This window comes from Pogonomyrmex barbatus, unplaced genomic scaffold (genome assembly GCF_055798465.1).
Source record: "Pogonomyrmex barbatus isolate J1 unplaced genomic scaffold, ASM5579846v1 scaffold3, whole genome shotgun sequence".
NCBI lineage: Eukaryota > Metazoa > Arthropoda > Insecta > Hymenoptera > Formicidae > Pogonomyrmex > Pogonomyrmex barbatus.
This window is the reverse complement of record NW_028297127.1, coordinates 19,728,695-19,747,748: the sequence shown is the minus strand read 5'-3', so window position 1 is coordinate 19,747,748 and position 19,054 is coordinate 19,728,695. Positions and strand designations below refer to the sequence as shown.

At 32.0% G+C, this 19,054-nt stretch overlaps 1 protein-coding gene across 1 annotated transcript; it reads left to right on the top strand.

Annotated features, from left to right (window-relative positions):
* The first annotated feature begins 2,025 nt into the window (after positions 1–2,025).
* Zip99C (Zinc transporter Zip99C) lies at positions 2,026–18,997 on the top strand. The gene is made up of 5 exons (XM_011633836.2): positions 2,026–3,038; positions 14,056–14,166; positions 15,229–15,476; positions 15,580–16,159; positions 16,243–18,997. The coding sequence occupies exons 1-5, from the start codon at positions 2,801–2,803 to the stop codon at positions 16,410–16,412; spliced, it is 1,347 nt and encodes a 448-aa protein (XP_011632138.2). The 5' UTR covers positions 2,026–2,800; the 3' UTR covers positions 16,413–18,997.
* The last annotated feature ends 57 nt before the right edge of the window (positions 18,998–19,054 follow it).

Sequence of the window (19,054 nt, the reverse complement as noted above, 5' to 3'; positions counted from 1 at the left end):
AACGTGACATAGATAAGATTAATAAATGACAATGTGACAACTTGCTATCACGCGAGAAGAAAGTAATTATGCGATAACTCCGCAATAATTTCATAATTTTCGAATCAAAAAAGTCAATCAAAGATTAAGCAGATAATACGTATATCGATATGATAAAATAAAAAGTATTAATATGAAAAAAATATATTGTAAATATCGGTTGAGTTGTTTTCTCGTCATTTAATTTTATTATCTAATAAGGCTGCAACGAGCGTATCTTGATTAAATCGAGATTTAATAAATAGAATTTTGAAAAAATTTATGAACAAATTTTTTTTTAATTTGAAACGATATACATTATTATAAACATCCGTTTTATTTTTTGTGCAAATTGTTAAATTAAAAACATATTGTTTTATCTGTAAAATTTACAACTGCTGATAACGTGACAACTTGTAACCGTTTGTTTTCTGCGATTTTCAAATACTTTTCCAAACAAAACGCGTTGATACTAATCTTTCTTAATCGAAATTACAGCTAATAAGACATTTTTTGACGTATTATGAAATTCGAAACTTTGTATATTTAAAATAGTGTCATGGCGATGAAGAATAATGTTATAACGATAAAGAATTTAAACGTATATGAGCATATGCGCTGAGTGTTTAGCTAAAATTGAATTGCTAATTAATTTCAACCATGTTCATTTCAAGCGTAAACAAAAATGAAAGAATAAAGACAAAATAACAAAAATAAATATTTAATTTCAGCAGATATTTATTTAAAATCAAGGCAAAATTAATTATTCTGTATACACATGTATTTTATTATTTTATTTTACTTCTGAAAACATTCTATTATTAACACAAGCTGTGTGAAAGCTTTCCGTCTATGTTCGCTATAGAAAAAGTTATGACGAATATTTCGAGAGTCATCCGTTAGATAGCGTTGCGTTCTCGCATACGAATTCACGGTTTCGTCCTTCGTATTTCAATAAGTCACTGGATTTGTAAGTCATAATATATTGTATTTGAAAAGAATATAATATATATTTTTGTGTTAAATCTGATAGCAATATGCACTCAATATGCACTCCCAGCGTTAATTTCTGTAACTTATTTCTTTTTTTTAGATAAAAATAATTCGAGTCAAATTATCGTCGAGGAGCTTGTGCCAGAATATGGTCCTGGTTCCCTTCACTTTGTGTGCGACGCAAAATAAATCTGACGTCAGTCCGAAGAATTCCAGTTTCGATCCCTCATGTGATTTAATCCCTTTCGGGGCACAAAGTGCGGACGCATGCGCGCTCAGATGATGCATCGAACGAGAATTATCGTTTTCCTGTTTAAACTGTCAGGAAAACAGTTATCTGCGGCCAGCCTCTATCGGATAAGCTTATCAGTAAATAATGGCTGCGATAAAGTGAGACAAAAATTTATCTAATTGTCTGCCCACCAAAAGACGGCGAACAATCAAGTCCGAGGCTTTCACTCGGGATCGAAAAGTTGCATCTTCGACTCATTTTTACGGTACAAAAATCGATCCCGTTTTCCCGTACGTTTTCGAACATGGTATTTAAGAGGAGACGGAGCGTCAAGGTACGTTTAAATCTGTTCGACACGAGAGAGGAACCGGTCCGCGCCGAAGGATGAAGGGACGAATGCACGTCCGTTCGAAAAGCAGCGCCTTATCGACCTAATCGGACAAACACGCCGCGCGCGATCCGCATCCTCGACTGCGCATCCTCGCCTCTTCTCTTTCTCTCTCTTTTTCGTCGGGTTTTCCTTTCCCTTTCTTCGCCTCGTGATCGCGTCGCGTTTCTCTCTTCTTCTCGTGTTCGACCGTTCCGCATTCTCTCCGTTCTAGCGTCGTAAACTAACCCCTCGTCACGCTGACTCCGCCTTTGATGCCCTCCCGCCGCAGCCGAACGCGCGCGCGTTTCGTCCTCGTCGGTCGCGTGTTCCCTCTCGCTTCCGTTCGTGGCCGAAGCGTGGTAACGTGACCGATGGCTATAAAAGGGACCGTCTGCGGCGCAACGCGCGTCAGTCGTTGCGTCGTAGCAGTGGTAGTTACATCGTCGCGTGAGTCACAAGTGAAGCTAATCGAGCACGGAAACGGAGCGATAGAGGAGGCGAACGAGAGCTGACGTTTTCCGGAAGGACGGGGGACGCGACGTGCGTCTCCGAGAAAGACCGTGATCGTGCGTTTAGTCGCCACGGCGTCGATGGTGCCTTTGTCCACGGTACGACACGGCGACATGAAATAACGACGGGCTGTAACGAGTCAACGACGCGACAGGCAGCGACGACGTCCTGATTCCAAGCGTCCGTGCTCAGTCCTCAGTGTAGGCTAGTCGGTCGCTCGGCGGTCGTTGTCACGGTGAGAATCATCCATCCCATCCACCCAGACACCATCTAGAAGACGAGCCAACGGACGACGGTCCGAAGAACAACTTCAGAAACGAGAGTTCGCGCCGAAAAGAACAAAGAATCACCCGACGAAGCTCTTCCACTTGTCTCGTTTCAAATCCCATAATCTGGGCTCCGATTTCACGCGTCGTCTATCACGTCGCGGCGATAACATCGTCTTCCTCAAGGCGACAAGGTCTTCTCCTGCGTGCAGTGAGGAGGTTATCTGCCGGTAGAGATCCGGAGAATTCGAGAATTCCCCCGCTCGTCAGTTCGACATTGTCCAGTCCTGTGCGTTTCAATTGGAAAGAACGATTCCCGAGTCAGACGTTGACGTCATCGTCGGCATCCTAATTCTCTTCGTTTTCAAGGAACGTTTCCGAGGATCTTGACAAGAACGCACCACAACAAATATGGCTGCCACGGCGTCGTACGCGTGCACTCGCAATTGCACGGACGCGGGATACCATACGATATCTTACGATGTTCTCGAAGGGACGGACGAGTGGTTGCCATGGCACGAGATCGTGGAATATTTCTCGTACAATCCATGGATATTTTCCCTGCTGGGCAGCACAATGGTCGGCCTCACGGGCATCTTCCCCCTGTGGCTCATCCCCATCCAGGACGGCGTGGATCTGAAAACCGGCGGTTAGTTCCTTTTGTCCAATATATCTGTCGTTGTCCTACGTAACGCCGATTGATGATCACGGCATGAAAGTCTAATCTCTGCGATATCTAAACTGCCTTGGATCTCGCTGAATAATTTTTTTCGAATTACGATTAAATCTATATTACGATTGAATATTAAGTTTAATTTTCTGGTTGATTTTCTTGTTTCTTTTCTGCCATCTTAATAATTAATTTTATTTTTTATATAACAAAAGGAAGAAATAAACGTCAAGTTTACTTTCTCGTGGCCGAAGTTTAAATTTTTTGGCACAAGAATGGAATATTGGCAATACTGGTAAAAGACAGAATATTCGGTTTTTTATTTTTTTATATATAAATTTAAGATCTTTTTTGTTGACAACTAAGTATGTATCGTTATTTTTGACGAACTTGAAATTTAATCAAGTCCAAAATTAGAATTACATATTCCTCTTTTAATAACTCTATAATCTCAAATTAATGATAATCATTAACTTCCTTGTCACAAAACAAAAAAATATAATTTTTTATTTTGTCCATCTTGATAATTAGTTTTATATCTTCGGATGTGTACAATAAAATTTATCGCGATTTCCTTTATTTTCTCTATTTCAGCATCAGAATTATAAATATAATTTTCAATTTTCCATTCCATTTTATTATTTAAACTGAGATTTTACAAAGATAACTCCAATATTCTTAAAATGAAATATTGTAGAAACTAATTGTAGAACTAATATTTCCATATTGCATACAAGGAATTTATGGAATTTATTGAACGAGAAGTAAACAAGGACTTTAATCGAAGAGTTATCAAACTTTCGTAGAAAAATAAAAGCTAAGTATAATAAAAAATATAAGCTAATTAAAATGAAAATAAATTTATCAGCCGTAAGCTTAATCATTAATTACTACGAGATATTCGAATACATTTCCCATATCAGGACACAGTATCAAAGGACACAAACCTCACGTCATATCTAACGCCATTGTGTTGCCGACAAAAGAGGACATGTCATTGCAAATTCATTGCTCTATACATTTCGCATAAATCTGAGAAAGTTTTTCAAGGAAGAAGCACGTAGAATCGTAAAAGCATTTTCTCGGAGTAAAACGCAGATATTGAAAGACACAATGCGGCGCATGAAAGATCGCAGTGTTCACGTCGCGATTATCACTTATTTACATATTCGCGACGTAGGACGACACTGCGATGTCTGTTTTTTCTGCGATGTCATGTCTGTTTTTTCGCGAATCAGATTGATGGGGCAATTGCGGGACGATCATCGCGATACGGAGATTAACGTACGGCAATCTTGACGAAAATTGACGATCTGATTCGTTGTTATAAGTCACACGATAAACTTGTACACGTGGCTAAAGTCGCAAGACTTGATTGACCTTGGCATTGAAGGATCATACAGAGAGCAGAGATTATCAAAATATTTCTTCGTATTGTTCTATCGTATACTTTGTAGCATTTAATATAAAAGATAAGTAAATTGGATATTAAGTTCTTATTTTGATTGATCCATTCCTAGGCGATTTATTCTACTACTTCTCGACTCAATCAAAAGAAAATTATTCTCGACCGTTATGCTTCCTCGGAGAATTCGAAATTGTGTTTTCGAATACTCGCTTTCTTTAATTTACATATTATTGTATACAATTAATTCTAATACATTCGAATAAATGAGGCTGATTCTAACATGATAGGAAAAAAACACCAAATCGAAAAGTATCTTCATTAAGCTGGGGCAAAATATATTTTACCTAATTTCACATCGAATCAACTGTTATTATAATTGGAATGCTTCGTGAATATGATATTTGACCTCGATGATACAGAGGATACAATAGTTTCGAACAAAGCATATAGCTTTTGTAAACCAATCCACATAGCTTTGCGTTTAAAAAAATTATTGGCGATATAACTAGGCCACAGCGCAGACTTGATGTATGTATTTAATTAGAAATTTAATGGAGCAGACTCTCACTAAAAACGAACAAATTTTTCTATTCTTGTTTATAATTTATTTCTGTTATATTTATCGTATATTTTCATAATAGGACTTAATGATTGGTCTCGATTATTTCCAGTAATATTTTCCATGAAAAATGATACTAATGAAGAAATAAATCTGTCGTCGAACTCGATCCTCTTTTTCTACTCTCGTTGTAGAAATCAATTATTGGCCGATATAATTATTCCGTAATAAAAACGAGCGTTGAATTTTCCTTGAGAACGTCCAGAGTGATTATTTGTTGAAACTTTCATTATCGAAGAATTTTATGAACGCGGTTATAAAATAACTCATTTAAATAAATAGCTCACGTGAAACGCAATTTTATTTAATAATATTTATTGCACAATTATATAAATAATACATTCAAACATAATTTTTTCGCTAGTACACTAATTAATGTTAATTACATACAGAAACGAAAGCTACGTATTTTACATTTTGAGAGGAAGCATGATTATATAATCATATGCTCAGAACTATTTCATGCTGAGATAGAAAAACAGCAAATACCTGAAAATATAGAAAGATAAATAAATTAATTGCATATTATTAATTCTTTTCGCACCAGCGAAATAATTTCTTGATTACAAGATTTTAGAGAATTTGTATCAAAAGAGAACCATTGCAGGCAAAACAAAATAAAAGAAATAATAGAAAAGAAATTCTTTCTATTTTTATATTTTTAATAAAACTATGTTTAATTTTACGCAATATTAAATAATTATGCTCGATAAAATTACACAGAAGAAAATAATGTATCAATTGAATTTAATAATGTTAATTTAGTAGGAGTGTTAATGAAGAGATTTTATGCATATATTATTTTATTAATATATATTTATTTCATGTATTTAAATGTTATATGCATTTAATTTAATAGTAACGTTGATGGATTAACGAGATCAATTTTAATCAGATTTGATACTATGGATACATAATTTTTTCCACGTTATATTCGTGCTTGCTCAAAAACAGATTCGTCATGTATATGATTTAACTACGCACAAAGCAATTGAGAGTTTGTTGTCGATGATAGTTGCCAACATCCTGATGTACAGCATTTCCACCGAGAATTGCGAAATGGGAAATTTGATGAATATGACTCGCTTCATTTATATTTATCGTTCCGATAAGTGACAGCTACGAAGTTCAATGACATTACCAAAGACGTCGACTCTTCTCTGATTTGATAAAGTTAGTCTTACCACGTGGTATAAAATCAATATAAATAAATGAGTCAATTCCGTATGATGAATTATCATACAATGTTTTATTGTGCGATATGAATACCGTGTTGCGGCATATCAGTAGCTAAAAATAAAAATATGCATGTTTTATTTTAGCACAGTATAACACAATTTTTAATCTTGCCTTTCAGAAAGTTGTAAAAAATTTAATAAAAAAAAAAAATAAAAGAACAATTGGATTACTCATTTTAATATCTTTGCAAACCGTCTCGCGTTTTTCAAAAATAGAGAAGAATACAGTTATCTTTTTCATCCATTTTACGATATTGAATGTATAACGAAGATGAATTTTTTTAAAGCTAGATTGAGTTACAATACATATTGTAAATTAATTTATTCGATATTTGAAATGTGTAAGTTTTAAAACTTGATTGTTTGGCTTTGATGTTCGTTCGGAGAGATGTTCTTCTACCGGAGGGCGATCGCAATTCAAAAAATTACAAGCTTTGAATCGTTCATATGGTCACAACTAAATGGGGAAAAAAAAAAAAAGGAAAACTCTGTCTCGCAACATGTGTTTTCCGGAAAAACGAAAAATATATTTTATCTGAAAAAAACGAAAAGTAGATTTTTTTTAAAGGTGTAATAGAGCTCGCTGAACGAATACAAAAATATACGCATGTCAAGTACACCGATGTTAAAAATTTCAGGATTGTCATTGTACTGGAATTGTCACAGTGCTTTCGACATTGGTAAACCAGTGTCCCGTGTTCACGAAAACGCATGACGTCCAAAATTCCGATAGCGTTTCGCGAATTTGCAGGCGCGAATCTATAATAGCGACAATTGAAATCGATCGCGTTCTCAATCGCTATGGACTTTAATTAATTTTTATACGCTTTTATTCGCTCTGATACGGCTATGCGAAATGTTCATTTCGCATCCGTTGGTTCCCCCTCCTCCCCCCCTCTCTCTCTCTCTTTCTCTCTGCGTCCACGCGCAAAGATTGAACAATACATTGTTCTTTTTTTTTTTCCTCATCGGTTCCTCATAATCGAGATGATGGTTGGCTTCTGCCAGAGATGTACACGTTGATCGTTCAATTCGTAATAGCGAATTTACGGAGAACAAGTGGTTTTAATTGGTTGGCTAAACATGTTTCTGTCTGTGGATAAAATTAACGAATTGTAGTCGGATCGCGGCGGCTTACGTCTCTCTCGCAATTTCAGATATGTCAGCATTATTCTCATTCATTTTGCGAATAATACCGCGGTCCACGTTAGTGCGGCATGTCATAACTTTCTCTATTATCTCGTATTTTCCGAATCAACGATTCCAAGTTATATGAGAGTGAGATTAACAGTAAATGTTACATCGTCCAAACTTTAACAGCGCGAAGTTTGTACAAATGTAGAAAGTTGCGAGAATTTACCCGCTCCCGAATGCGCGAACACAAAAACTCGTATTGCAACACCAACTTTTTCTATCGACGATTAAATTGCATGCCGGCGAGATTCATTCACGCGCCGATCCGGAACATCATCGATTTTTTTCACAAACGTTTTAAGAGATATTTCGCAAAAGATCACACTAAACTTTACATTTTTGCGAACCTGTATTCCGAACTTAAAATTGGAATTCTCGTAGATGTAAATCAATTTAAATCGATCTACGACATTATTGAAATCTCTGCGATTGTTGAAAATATTGAAAATTAAAATTCTTTTATTAAACTTATTAATTTTTTATTCAATTTATCGTTGTCTTAATTTTAGCAAATTAAAGCAAATAATTCAAAATTTTAAATATATTGAAATCATAAAACATTATTAATAAAACATCATTAATAAATATCCATTAAAATACTGTTTAAAATTAAGATGTCAAGATTATCGGTCATGTTTTTAATCAATTATGTTTTAAAATTTATTACAAATTTTATGAAGCATATGTATCGCTCACATCACGGCAGCATGAGCAATCATTAATTCCGAAATCAGTCAGTTCTAGTTTCTTAACAAGAAGAAAGAATAAAAACCGTGTCACGTTCAAAAGGCGTGTTTTCTCGAAATCGATTTGAAGTAAGAACGGTTACTTTAATCAATGCACTTCAATTTTTCTCACTTTTTATCTAACATATAGTCGATCTTTCAAGCGATACCAATTTAATAAAAAAATAAATGACAGGGGAGAAGATTTATTTATATTAAGATTCGTCTTTTGATATCGAAAATAATCTCTTGTACTCGATGTTGAAGATAAAGTTAGTATCCCATTATCAGTTATATCGAAAATGGAGTGGATAACGTCATAGAAAGGTAAAAAATTAATAATCTTTAAAAAAGTTTTTTTTTTATTTCACATTTCCCTATTATAATTACTTTCTAATAAATGAGGACTGGATACATTATGTCTTTTGAGCATCGGACGCAACTTGCAATGTTAATAAATTTTATCGTGAACTTTGTTCATCAAGTTATCAATATTGTACGTTAAACTACTTTCGAGACTTTGATCGATCGAATACTTCAACAACGTTCGCAACGGTTTAATAGTTTTATTGCCGTCGCGGTCATACATTACATGCGTATTTCTAGATCAGTAAAATCAATACTAATTAAGTTTTTTCACATAGCGTATGTGTTCAGTGTTTTATTGCAGCGAGAGATTAAATCTTTCTCGGGAACTTTATCTGATATCGCAACTAATTTTCTAATCTCGTTGTTTTTACAATTTTCAAATATGATGTATTGTCATAGTTAAATATAGATATATCGATATATAAAGCATCGATACAAAAATAAATGAAGTTTTTGTTGTTAATTATAGATAATTGTGACGTCATTCTTGAAGTACTTAACGCATTTCAAAACTGTTTATTTTCCTCACTTTTCCTTAATTTTTTACGATTATAACAGATAAAAGATTTAATGAAAAGTAAAGATATAATGAAAGATAATTATATATTTTTTAACATTTTTTAATAGACTGAAAGCAATGAGAGTAGTTTTATATTATACTAATTTGCATAGTATTTAGTGTATACATTAATATTTTTATGGAATGTTAGATGAAAAATATACCATTTTATTCTAGCCACGTATACAATAATACAATTGTCATATCTATATTCTCAAGATGCGGCGAGTACCACTTTGGAATTCTTGGCAAGACACACATGAGACCACCATAGAGAATACGATGTAAAATTGTCAAGATATATCGGTGACCGAATATGTTATCTAAACATTTAATTTTATATTGCATGTATGAAGCTATTTGAAATGTATATTTCAATTTATTAATAATTTTATCAATGAAACTTGACGATATGAATTTTACCTAAAAATAAAAATAATTTTAAAATCTCAGGTTGCATACTGAATTGTATAACCGATTTTCAGTGAAATGTATTTTAAGCGTCAGTATCAAATGTCAAATTATATTCGTGTGAAAAAAAAAATTTTTTTAATTTATTCTGCACATAAAAGAAAGATCTATGTTTGCTATTTTTTTGAGACATTTGATAAAGGATGCAAGGATTTTCAACAACAGCAGTCTCATGTATTTTGTCCAAAATCCACAGGGAATCTGTGTTACAATTCGATGCCACGATCCTTCGGCGTGTTATCACCTTTTCGAGAAATTTGTTGAAATTTGTTCATGTCTATTGCCTAGTCCTATGGGACTGATAATTTATTTATCAATCACGTGCTGCGAGGGCTGACATTCTCGTAACTGGGGAAAACCGGTGCATCGAATGTGTCTATTTAACAAGCGAGTGTGCGATCTATTTAATATCTACAATATAAATATTTAATATTTATAATATAAATAAATTTGCATATTTCGTGCAGTGACAACTGCATAAAGTATGAATATTTTACGAAGAAAGCATTAGTTTGATTGACAATTATCGCAACACGATTTCTCTAAATTTTCTAAATTTTTTTAAAATTTTTATAATGAAAATTAAGTTTTTTAAGATTCATAACGTAAGCGAAAAAAATCTGTGATTTATTCTGAACAAAAGCATATCCAATGTAACTCAGGAAAAGTGTTCTGTGATTCTGTGTCGGAATTAAATTGAAAGATTTTAATATTCGCATATTGTCACATAAATTTCTCTATCATATCTGCAAAGTAATTTCGTTGACTATTGATATGGTTTTATTACGCTTTTGAAAATACTTTCGAAAATTTAACTGCGACTATTCGTCATATTCTTTACAATTCTTGATCTAATTTCATTGCGCTATAGAATTATAGGATTCCGATAGCTGTTCCGACATCTGGTTGTGCATTCACGATGCGATCATACGTCATTATACTAATTATACTCATTTTTATCTCTCTTTGTCGCGTCTCTTCGTTGTTGCATTTTAATAGCGCGTACCGCGATTTCCATTTTTAATATATAAACGTGGCTTCAAAATTACACAGTAAATCAATATTGTATACTACAGTTTTTTTGCATTGTGATTTAAATAATTTAGTATCGCTTGTAATTTTTATATGAACAATGAATAAAGGAGGAATAAATTTTGGCACACAGTTCAAGTACTTTATTTTAAAAGAGAGATAAATCAATTGCACGCACGCTTCTTCGTAGGAAATGCAATGATAATAAATGGCCAACTCTCGTCAATGTATATAATTATTGCGACATGTAAAATATCCGACGCAATAATTTTTCAAGTACACATCGTGATCGATGACAAAAGACAAGAGTAAACAAAAAACTTTTTCCGAAGCAACAAATAAAAATGACTTTTAAAAACGTAAATTTTTTTCGAAAATTTCATTTCCTTAAAAATTTTATATTATTTATCCAAGTCGCAAGTAATACTCCACTGGTTATTATTTATATATAATAAAATGTGACTTGCATATTAATATTTTAAAATTTCGCATCGCAGATTATAGTGGCGGAAAGTCATGCTGATACTGCGAGAATATTTTCATGTGACACTATACATATTTATTATATGTTATGCAACGACATGCACTTATATTCTTTTTGATTCTATATTGATTATGTTTCAATGCAGAAACGTGCTTACCTGTAAGCAAGCAATTGCTCACAAAGAAACAAATACGAAAGATAAAGCGTCTGCTATTTTTATGTTGTCACATGCTCGACGCACTTCGTTTAAGAGTAGAATTTCAAATGAAAAACATATGACTCGCACTGCAAGCGATATTTCGCTCTTGGGGAAACGACTAATTCACAAAGGTTCCGCTAAATCAGTCTTTGATCTTACACAGCTCATGAAACTTGAGCATTTTGCTGGGTGATTTTCAGGATAATAAATTGCATAAATTTCCCAACGAAAATTTGATATATAACGCAGATTATCTTTTCATACTTTTAAAATTAAAAAAAAAAAGATTTAATTAAAAAAAATAACAATCTATAAAAATATCTAAAAATCTTTCAATTTATATATCTTTGCTTAAAAGTTTAAAAAAAAAAATAAAATTTTAGAAAATAAATTTATTTAAAAGAAATAATTATAATATAATGCAATGTTAAAAAAAAAACTTTCTAGAATAACATAGAAGTTGTTTAAGAAAAGTGAAATCTGAATGTTCTTAATTATCCCTTAATTATCCTTAATTTTATCGCGCTGCATCATTACAGCGCGGAATATATTTATTTTTTCAGTGTCTTATTTCTCTTCATATTCCAGTTGTATTAATTAGATCGATCGAATTTTTTTCTTTTATTGAAACTGATGCAACTTAATGTCGATACACTGTAATAATAATGTCAGAAGTAGGCCGTAATATCGGACAAGTCGTCGGTCTGTCAGTCGTATGAATTTACAACTTGTTGACTACATGTTAGTATATCGAAAACTGATTATATTCTTTCTACGTTGTTTGTCCAATAGCTCAATTGACGTATTAGAAATTTTCTAAAAAATAAATAACTTAATCTTGTCAAGATTAATAACTCGGAAAACATGACATTTTAAGATGGCTTAAAGACATCATAATGTTGTATGAAAACATCTTTGAGATTTTTTTTTTAGAGTACAAGTACATTTTTTTTTTTTAGAGTACAAGTACAAGTACATTCTTAGGGAACGATAGTTAATGAAAATAATATACAACGCGATAATACTGTTGAAACACTATTGAATATTTATTAATATACGTCATTGAATACAGATAAATGCACCGTCGCATTAATAATGTTTTATCGCAATTTATAGTGACTTAAAATTTATCTCTTTAAAATAGCTAAATCACAACTCGTCCAATGTCCAACGATTAATTGGTGATCATTGCTTTGTAAAGTTGGTTCTTAAATTAATTCTTAATTGCGTTACAAATGAATTTGACGATCATAATAATAGGAAAGAAAAGATTCTAGTATACATAAACTTGATTTTTGTAAATGCACTTCCCACCGTGAGAGGCACATAATTAGACATTGGAGAAAAAAAAGAGGGATGCAGATAGCTGCAAAAGATATCTACTAATGTCTTTGTTTTTCTTTCGCGACAGTTGACGAGTTGACGAGCAGAGAAGAGCGTATAATCGTAGTCGTGTCAAAATGAGATCAAGGCCCGTTCAAACATTATTTATATTTCTTTTCCTCTCGTTTTCCCCGTGAATCACGCGTTGACATCATCAATGGTTATCATCGGATGGCCTTTTCAGCATACAGACAGTGCAAATATGCTACTGTATGTTCTATTAGCGATTATCAACTGCGTCGAATGTCGTATTAATTAGATGTTATAAGTTTCTCCCTTGTTATCACGAGTTGGTCGTAAATGCATACCTCACTAATTTACGATATAAATCACGCTTTCCTCCAAACTACAGATATTAATGCTAATTACATATCCCGTATTTAATTAACATGCTTTTATTAATAGTGTCGCTATTTATTAACTTTCCTTCTCTATCCATTTGTTTCTCATCTCTCGCCATCTGCGGCTACGTTTAGAATTACGAAATATCTCTGCTTCTCTATATTTTCATAAATAAACATTCTTTTTACAGTTCTCCTCAGTTGAATAAGTCTTTCGAATGAGACGATTACGCTGTATTTATTTTAATCACGATAAAAAAGCTAAACATTTAATTCACATGAACATGACGAACCAGAGTATTATATAAAGAAGTTTTGAGAAAAAAAATTCTAAATCTTTTGCGATTTATATATAAGATGAATGTGCATAGAAAATATCAGAAGCAGTCAAGTTTGATATCGAGCGCAAGTTCCGTGACCGCAAAGGAATATAATAGTTCATTTTGCCGCATGAACTTTCTTATCTTCGTCTACCACACGCGTCTGCAATGATACGTAAACGATTGATCGTGCGAACGATTTATAGACTCCTATTATATCGACTACATTTTCACCATACATTTCATCATACATTTTACAATTTTTCTTAATTTTTTTTTTTTTATCGATTTTACACAATAATAGCTGCATTTCCAAATATAAAATCAGCAAGATCGATAAGAGGGAATTTACACTCTTTATCTATCACAAAAGACATACATTCAAAATTATACGGGATATCATAATTGCCCTCTTTATAATTATCTTACACGATTAATGAAAAATTGTACTCATGTCATTTGAACGTTCTTGTATTTTCTAATTTAAAAATATGAGCTTCTGTAAACGAATCAAATGCAAAGAAAATGTCAAACATTTGTTTTAATCAAATTTTGTTGAAATTGATTAATAAAATTTGTCTTATCCTAAATATTCCACTTCAATTCGCACGAAATGAACACTTGAATAATTGTATTCTTTTTTTTTTGTTATAGAAAATGGTGGCACTTTGAAGATTCTTTTGAGCTTTGCCGTAGGCGCATTGTTGGGCGATGTCTTTCTACATCTTCTGCCAGAAGCATTCGAGAGTGAATTTCAGACAAGAGGTAATCTCATTATTATTATTATTATTATTATTATTATTATATTCTTATTTTTCATATTTTTATTGTATGCAACGATGTAATTGAAGAAATTCATCTTATCTTGTAGGGAAATTTTAACATATCATATATCAAAAGATATAATATATCATGTCACATTTATTGTTGATAAGATTGACCTTATAAAAAAAAATTGATGACAACAGCACAGTTGAATATAATTATTGTATGCAGAATAATAGGTAGAAATAAATTTCTATCAATTTTATTATGCATATAATGTTTACACTGACTTATGTAAATTATTCATAAATTAAAAAATGGAATGATATTTGACAATCGTGTATCGTGTAAAACTAGCAAATATTAACGAGAATCGAATAGCCTAGAGTGTATATGTTAGAACAAATCTAACATAACAGCGCCAATGCTTCTGGAATCGCGAAATCTGATACAGCGGGAATATGTGCTTTCGATATTCCTGAATTGTTCTATGTGCATTCTATTGCATATTACATATGTATTTTGAATGCGTTTTGCAACGTTCTACACGGCTCAGTGAGAAGGGCACCGCCGAGAGCTTTATGAACGATTTAAGCGGCGACTTCGAACTCTATTGTGCGTCAGTTGCAGATTTGAATTGCCAGCTGCGTCCACGTAAATTAAATGTCCCTCCGACCGCGAACCGCGTTAGGAATTCGAAGTGATCGGTGAGCTAGTAATATCCGTGTAAATTGTATCCGGTTTTGAATTGCAGATTTTCTTAGCTTTCGTTTTACATTTTTCGCCTTTGTTGCCCTTCCCAGCGAAAAGAATACTGTGCAATAAGTTAAGCAATTTAAATAACAATGAATATTAATGAATAAATAAATAAAGCAAAATAGTTTGCACATCTATGACTGTTTTCATTTATTGTCGTTGTAAATGATTATATCATGTGAAATTTATAAATTGCAACGCTTGATTTATTCGTGCGAATGTTTTATTTTATTTCATCTTTATCACTGTATTTTTACCACTTTTTATACGTACCTGTTTCATTTTAACATTGTATTTTATTTACAGTCGAGGGTAACCACGCGTCTACGCCCGCCGGCCTATGGGTGTTGTCCGCCTTTTTGTTCTTTGTAATCATCGAAAAACTCATCGCTACCGTAAACGAGGAAGCACCTATCATTGCAGAACAGCAAATCGATGAAACTTCAATCAAGAATGTAAATAAAGAAAAAGAAATAGATAATAATAATTGTATTATGATAACGAACGCTGAAAAAAACGATTTCCCGAAAGGATGTTTGAAAAATACAACCGAGGTAATGTAATTTTAAAAAAATAATAGCAGTAACATTATAATATTATTTAAAATATTAGCTAGATAGATAGATGTCTAATGATCGAACATATTCTCTGTAATAGGTACGGTTCCTGCAGAAACAATCCGGGAAAGAATTTACGCAAATCCCAAATAGCATTAAAGATCAGCGAAAGAATGGTTTTAAGGATGTTGACATTATGAAATCTGCATTAGCGAGCGAATGTCCTAATGACGAGTGTCCATTGGTTGACGAAGCAAAGAGTTGCTTGAAGAAACTTGCGAAGACTAATGGTTTCACATCGACGATTTCACGTGTTGACTCTCCATGCGTACATTCATCGAGCAATATTGTTAATCGTTCAATCGTATGGGTAAAGAAATTCATCTTCCGTAAATTTTTCAATCCCAAAGCCTTTCCCGGATATCTAAATCTTTTAATGAACTTCCTCGACAATTTTACTCACGGTTTATCTGTGGGTGGATCGTTCCTCATTTCCTTCCGCGTAGGCATCCTCAGCACGTTCACCATTCTGGTGCACGAAATACCTCACGAGGTTGGCGATTTTGCTATTTTGTTACGAAGCGGATTTAGCAGATGGGATGCTGCGCGGGCGCAGTTAATCACAGCTAGCGGTGGAATCGTTGGTGCTTTGGCAGCCGTCTCTTTTTCAAGTAGTCTAGGTAAATATCTTATAAATTTTATATTAATATTACGATGATATTTATTTTGATGATATCTACTTATATGTTTTTTCTTTTTTCAGAGGAAAGAACCAATTGGATATTGCCATTAACCGCAGGAGGATTCATACATATTGGTTTAGTAACCATCTTGCCTGATTTGTTGAAAGAAACGAACACGAAAGAATCTTTGAAACAACTTGGCGCTTTACTTTTTGGAGTTGTTATCATGGCTGCGTTGATGTACATTTAGGCCAAATATAATTCTTTAAAAAATTAGTTATGCAAAGTTTTGTTATATTAATGTAAATTTCAATCTCATTTTAACATGGATCAGTACAATAGTCTGAAGTTGCCATAATGTTATATAGTATTTTTTCTCTCTATATTATTTATTGGAAGAATGCAACTTGCTTTGCTAACATTACTTTTCAAGGAATGCGTTTCAAGAAGTATGTATAATATCAGTGCCAACAGGAGGCAATAATTACGTCATTAAGATGTGCTATATATTAACTTTGCACAAACATTTTTTTTTGGAGATAGATAATATGATCATTAGCAAGTTCTGTGAATGTGACGATTCATAAATTAGTATTGTATATACTAATGCTAATATATAACATTAATGATCATTAAGAAACAAATTTCTACTTCTACGCTGCTATTCATAGAGCCTGTCAGCGACTTTTTGGTTCAAACAAAACGAAGTATTTGCAGCAAGATAATTCCTCGAAATCATTTGAACGTATATTCTCAATTCTTGAATATGTCAATTTTTGAGTTTTATTTAAAAAAATTTAATTTATCAAAAATTCTTCGCTATTTCTCCTTCCTTGATAAAATTTAATTTTTATTTCGAGATTATGCAGCAAAGACTGAATGACTTTTACAACTTACCTATATTTTGTATTAGAAATATTCTTTATCAAGTTTGTGAAATTATTCTTTCAATAAATAATACAGAGATAGAGAAAAAGAGAGAAATAAGAGAGCAAGCAAATGAACGAGAGCAAAAGAACAAGAATTTATATATTATTTTGCTCGAATTAAGTCACTTATATTGTCGTGTAATTGATGACAAGATAACTTGAGAAATATTGCTATATATCATAGAATTTATATTCATTAATTGATATTATAATTTAAGTTGAATTTTGGTCTCTTGATAAAAATGCCTATCCTATATACATCATGACTTCTGTATGTTTCGTTAGTAGTTGGAATTTTTGGAAAAATTATCAACCTTTTATCCAATTTTCATTTTAAAAAACTGGATTTTTAAAATTTGTTTATATAAAATCAAAACATTCATGTATTATTTATACATATACGTGCATAACTATATGAATATCTAAGGGAATGTATACTTTCCATCTTATATCTGATCATCTTTTTTGATAACTAGATAACTCAATATTAGTTAAAAATTTAATATATAATTAATTAAATGTGCTAATATTACAGGTTTATATATAATTTCAATTTTTTGAAATTTTCTGTTTACTATGAATATTTGCGTTAAAATGTAATAATAGTCGCTTCATAAATACTTGATCCTAGTTGTAGAGTATGTGTAAGTAAATATAGAGTAAATTGTATAAAAGCGTAGTCCTATGTTATCTATATTTAATAAAAAAAATTGAAATTGTGTTTTGAATTTATAGTGACAATTGAAATTATAAATTTTGTGAAATACTGTTTTCGGTTGATTTTTAATCGATATTGCGTTGTTTGATTATTAAAAAGAAAGATCAGTCATATTACGATATATTAAGTAATATCTATAGTTATAAATTAAGGCATATTTATGTATGTATGTATGTACATATACCTACATAATATGAGATTTATTACAGTTATCTTGTCATAAATAATACGATGATATTATACATGAGGATATCAAAAGAAAACTGCAATATCTAAATAAATTCTTTTCCATTCATAATTCTAATAACATAATATATTAATTCTCTCCTTTCTGCTCTCAATTTTTATAAATGCCGCATTTAGATACAGCAATCTTTTTGACATGTTTAATAAAACTTGTAAAATCGCGGTAGATTACAATTTAATTATACAAAATCTAATGAGTAAAGTAAAAAGAAAAAGAGTAAAGTAAAAAATCAATTACGTTTCTTTTATCTGCGCGTTTACACTTTATATTGGTATCATGAAATATATTCTTATATTTTGATGCAAATATGCATGATGAAAGAGAAGCCTCAAAATAATGGAAAATATGCATAAATCTCTCGTGTATTTGCATCTTTGTCAATATTAAAAAAACTTGTACGATGATAATATATTTTCATTAAAATATATCAAGACGTAGTATGCATCGCGTTAAGTATATCTATAAATGATACCAGAACGTATCTTCTCGGATCGAGCTTTATATTTCATTAAATAATTAGATATATAATAAATTCAAATAAAATTCAGATAAATATGCCTACGGAATACAAACTTTGTTAAATTTCCAGTTTGTAAAAACGAATGAAACTTCCGAGACAAATTTAGCTGTTGTAATTTACTCTCGGTAGCCTCGTGTATCATGCGTAATGTTCATATTTGAAGAATTGCAAAATAACGCAATCCTTGTACTTAACAGGTAAAAACAAGGTATTATTTCATTTTGAATGCATGATACAGGAGTGCTTTTTCCTGCATCTGTAAATAGAGACCCTGTTTGAAAGAAACTGATTAAACTGGTTAAAATTAACATCTTTTACAAAAATATTTTCTATGTATTATATGGTTATATGAATGAAATTGTTCATATCTATGTATCTCTAATCCATTATGATTATGTAAATAAAATGTACTATTCTGCGATTGTTCATATTTTTACTTCTTTTATATTAAATATATACTACAGGAACTTTCAAACAA

Coding starts and splice junctions, on each gene's coding strand:
- Zip99C (XM_011633836.2), top strand. CDS start 2,801: ATGGCTGCCACGGCGTCGTACGCGTGCACTCGCAATTGCACGGACGCG. Junction 3,039..14,055: donor CGTGGATCTGAAAACCGGCG/GTTAGTTCCTTT, acceptor TTTTTGTTATAG/AAAATGGTGGCACTTTGAAG. Junction 16,160..16,242: donor CTCTTTTTCAAGTAGTCTAG/GTAAATATCTTA, acceptor TTCTTTTTTCAG/AGGAAAGAACCAATTGGATA.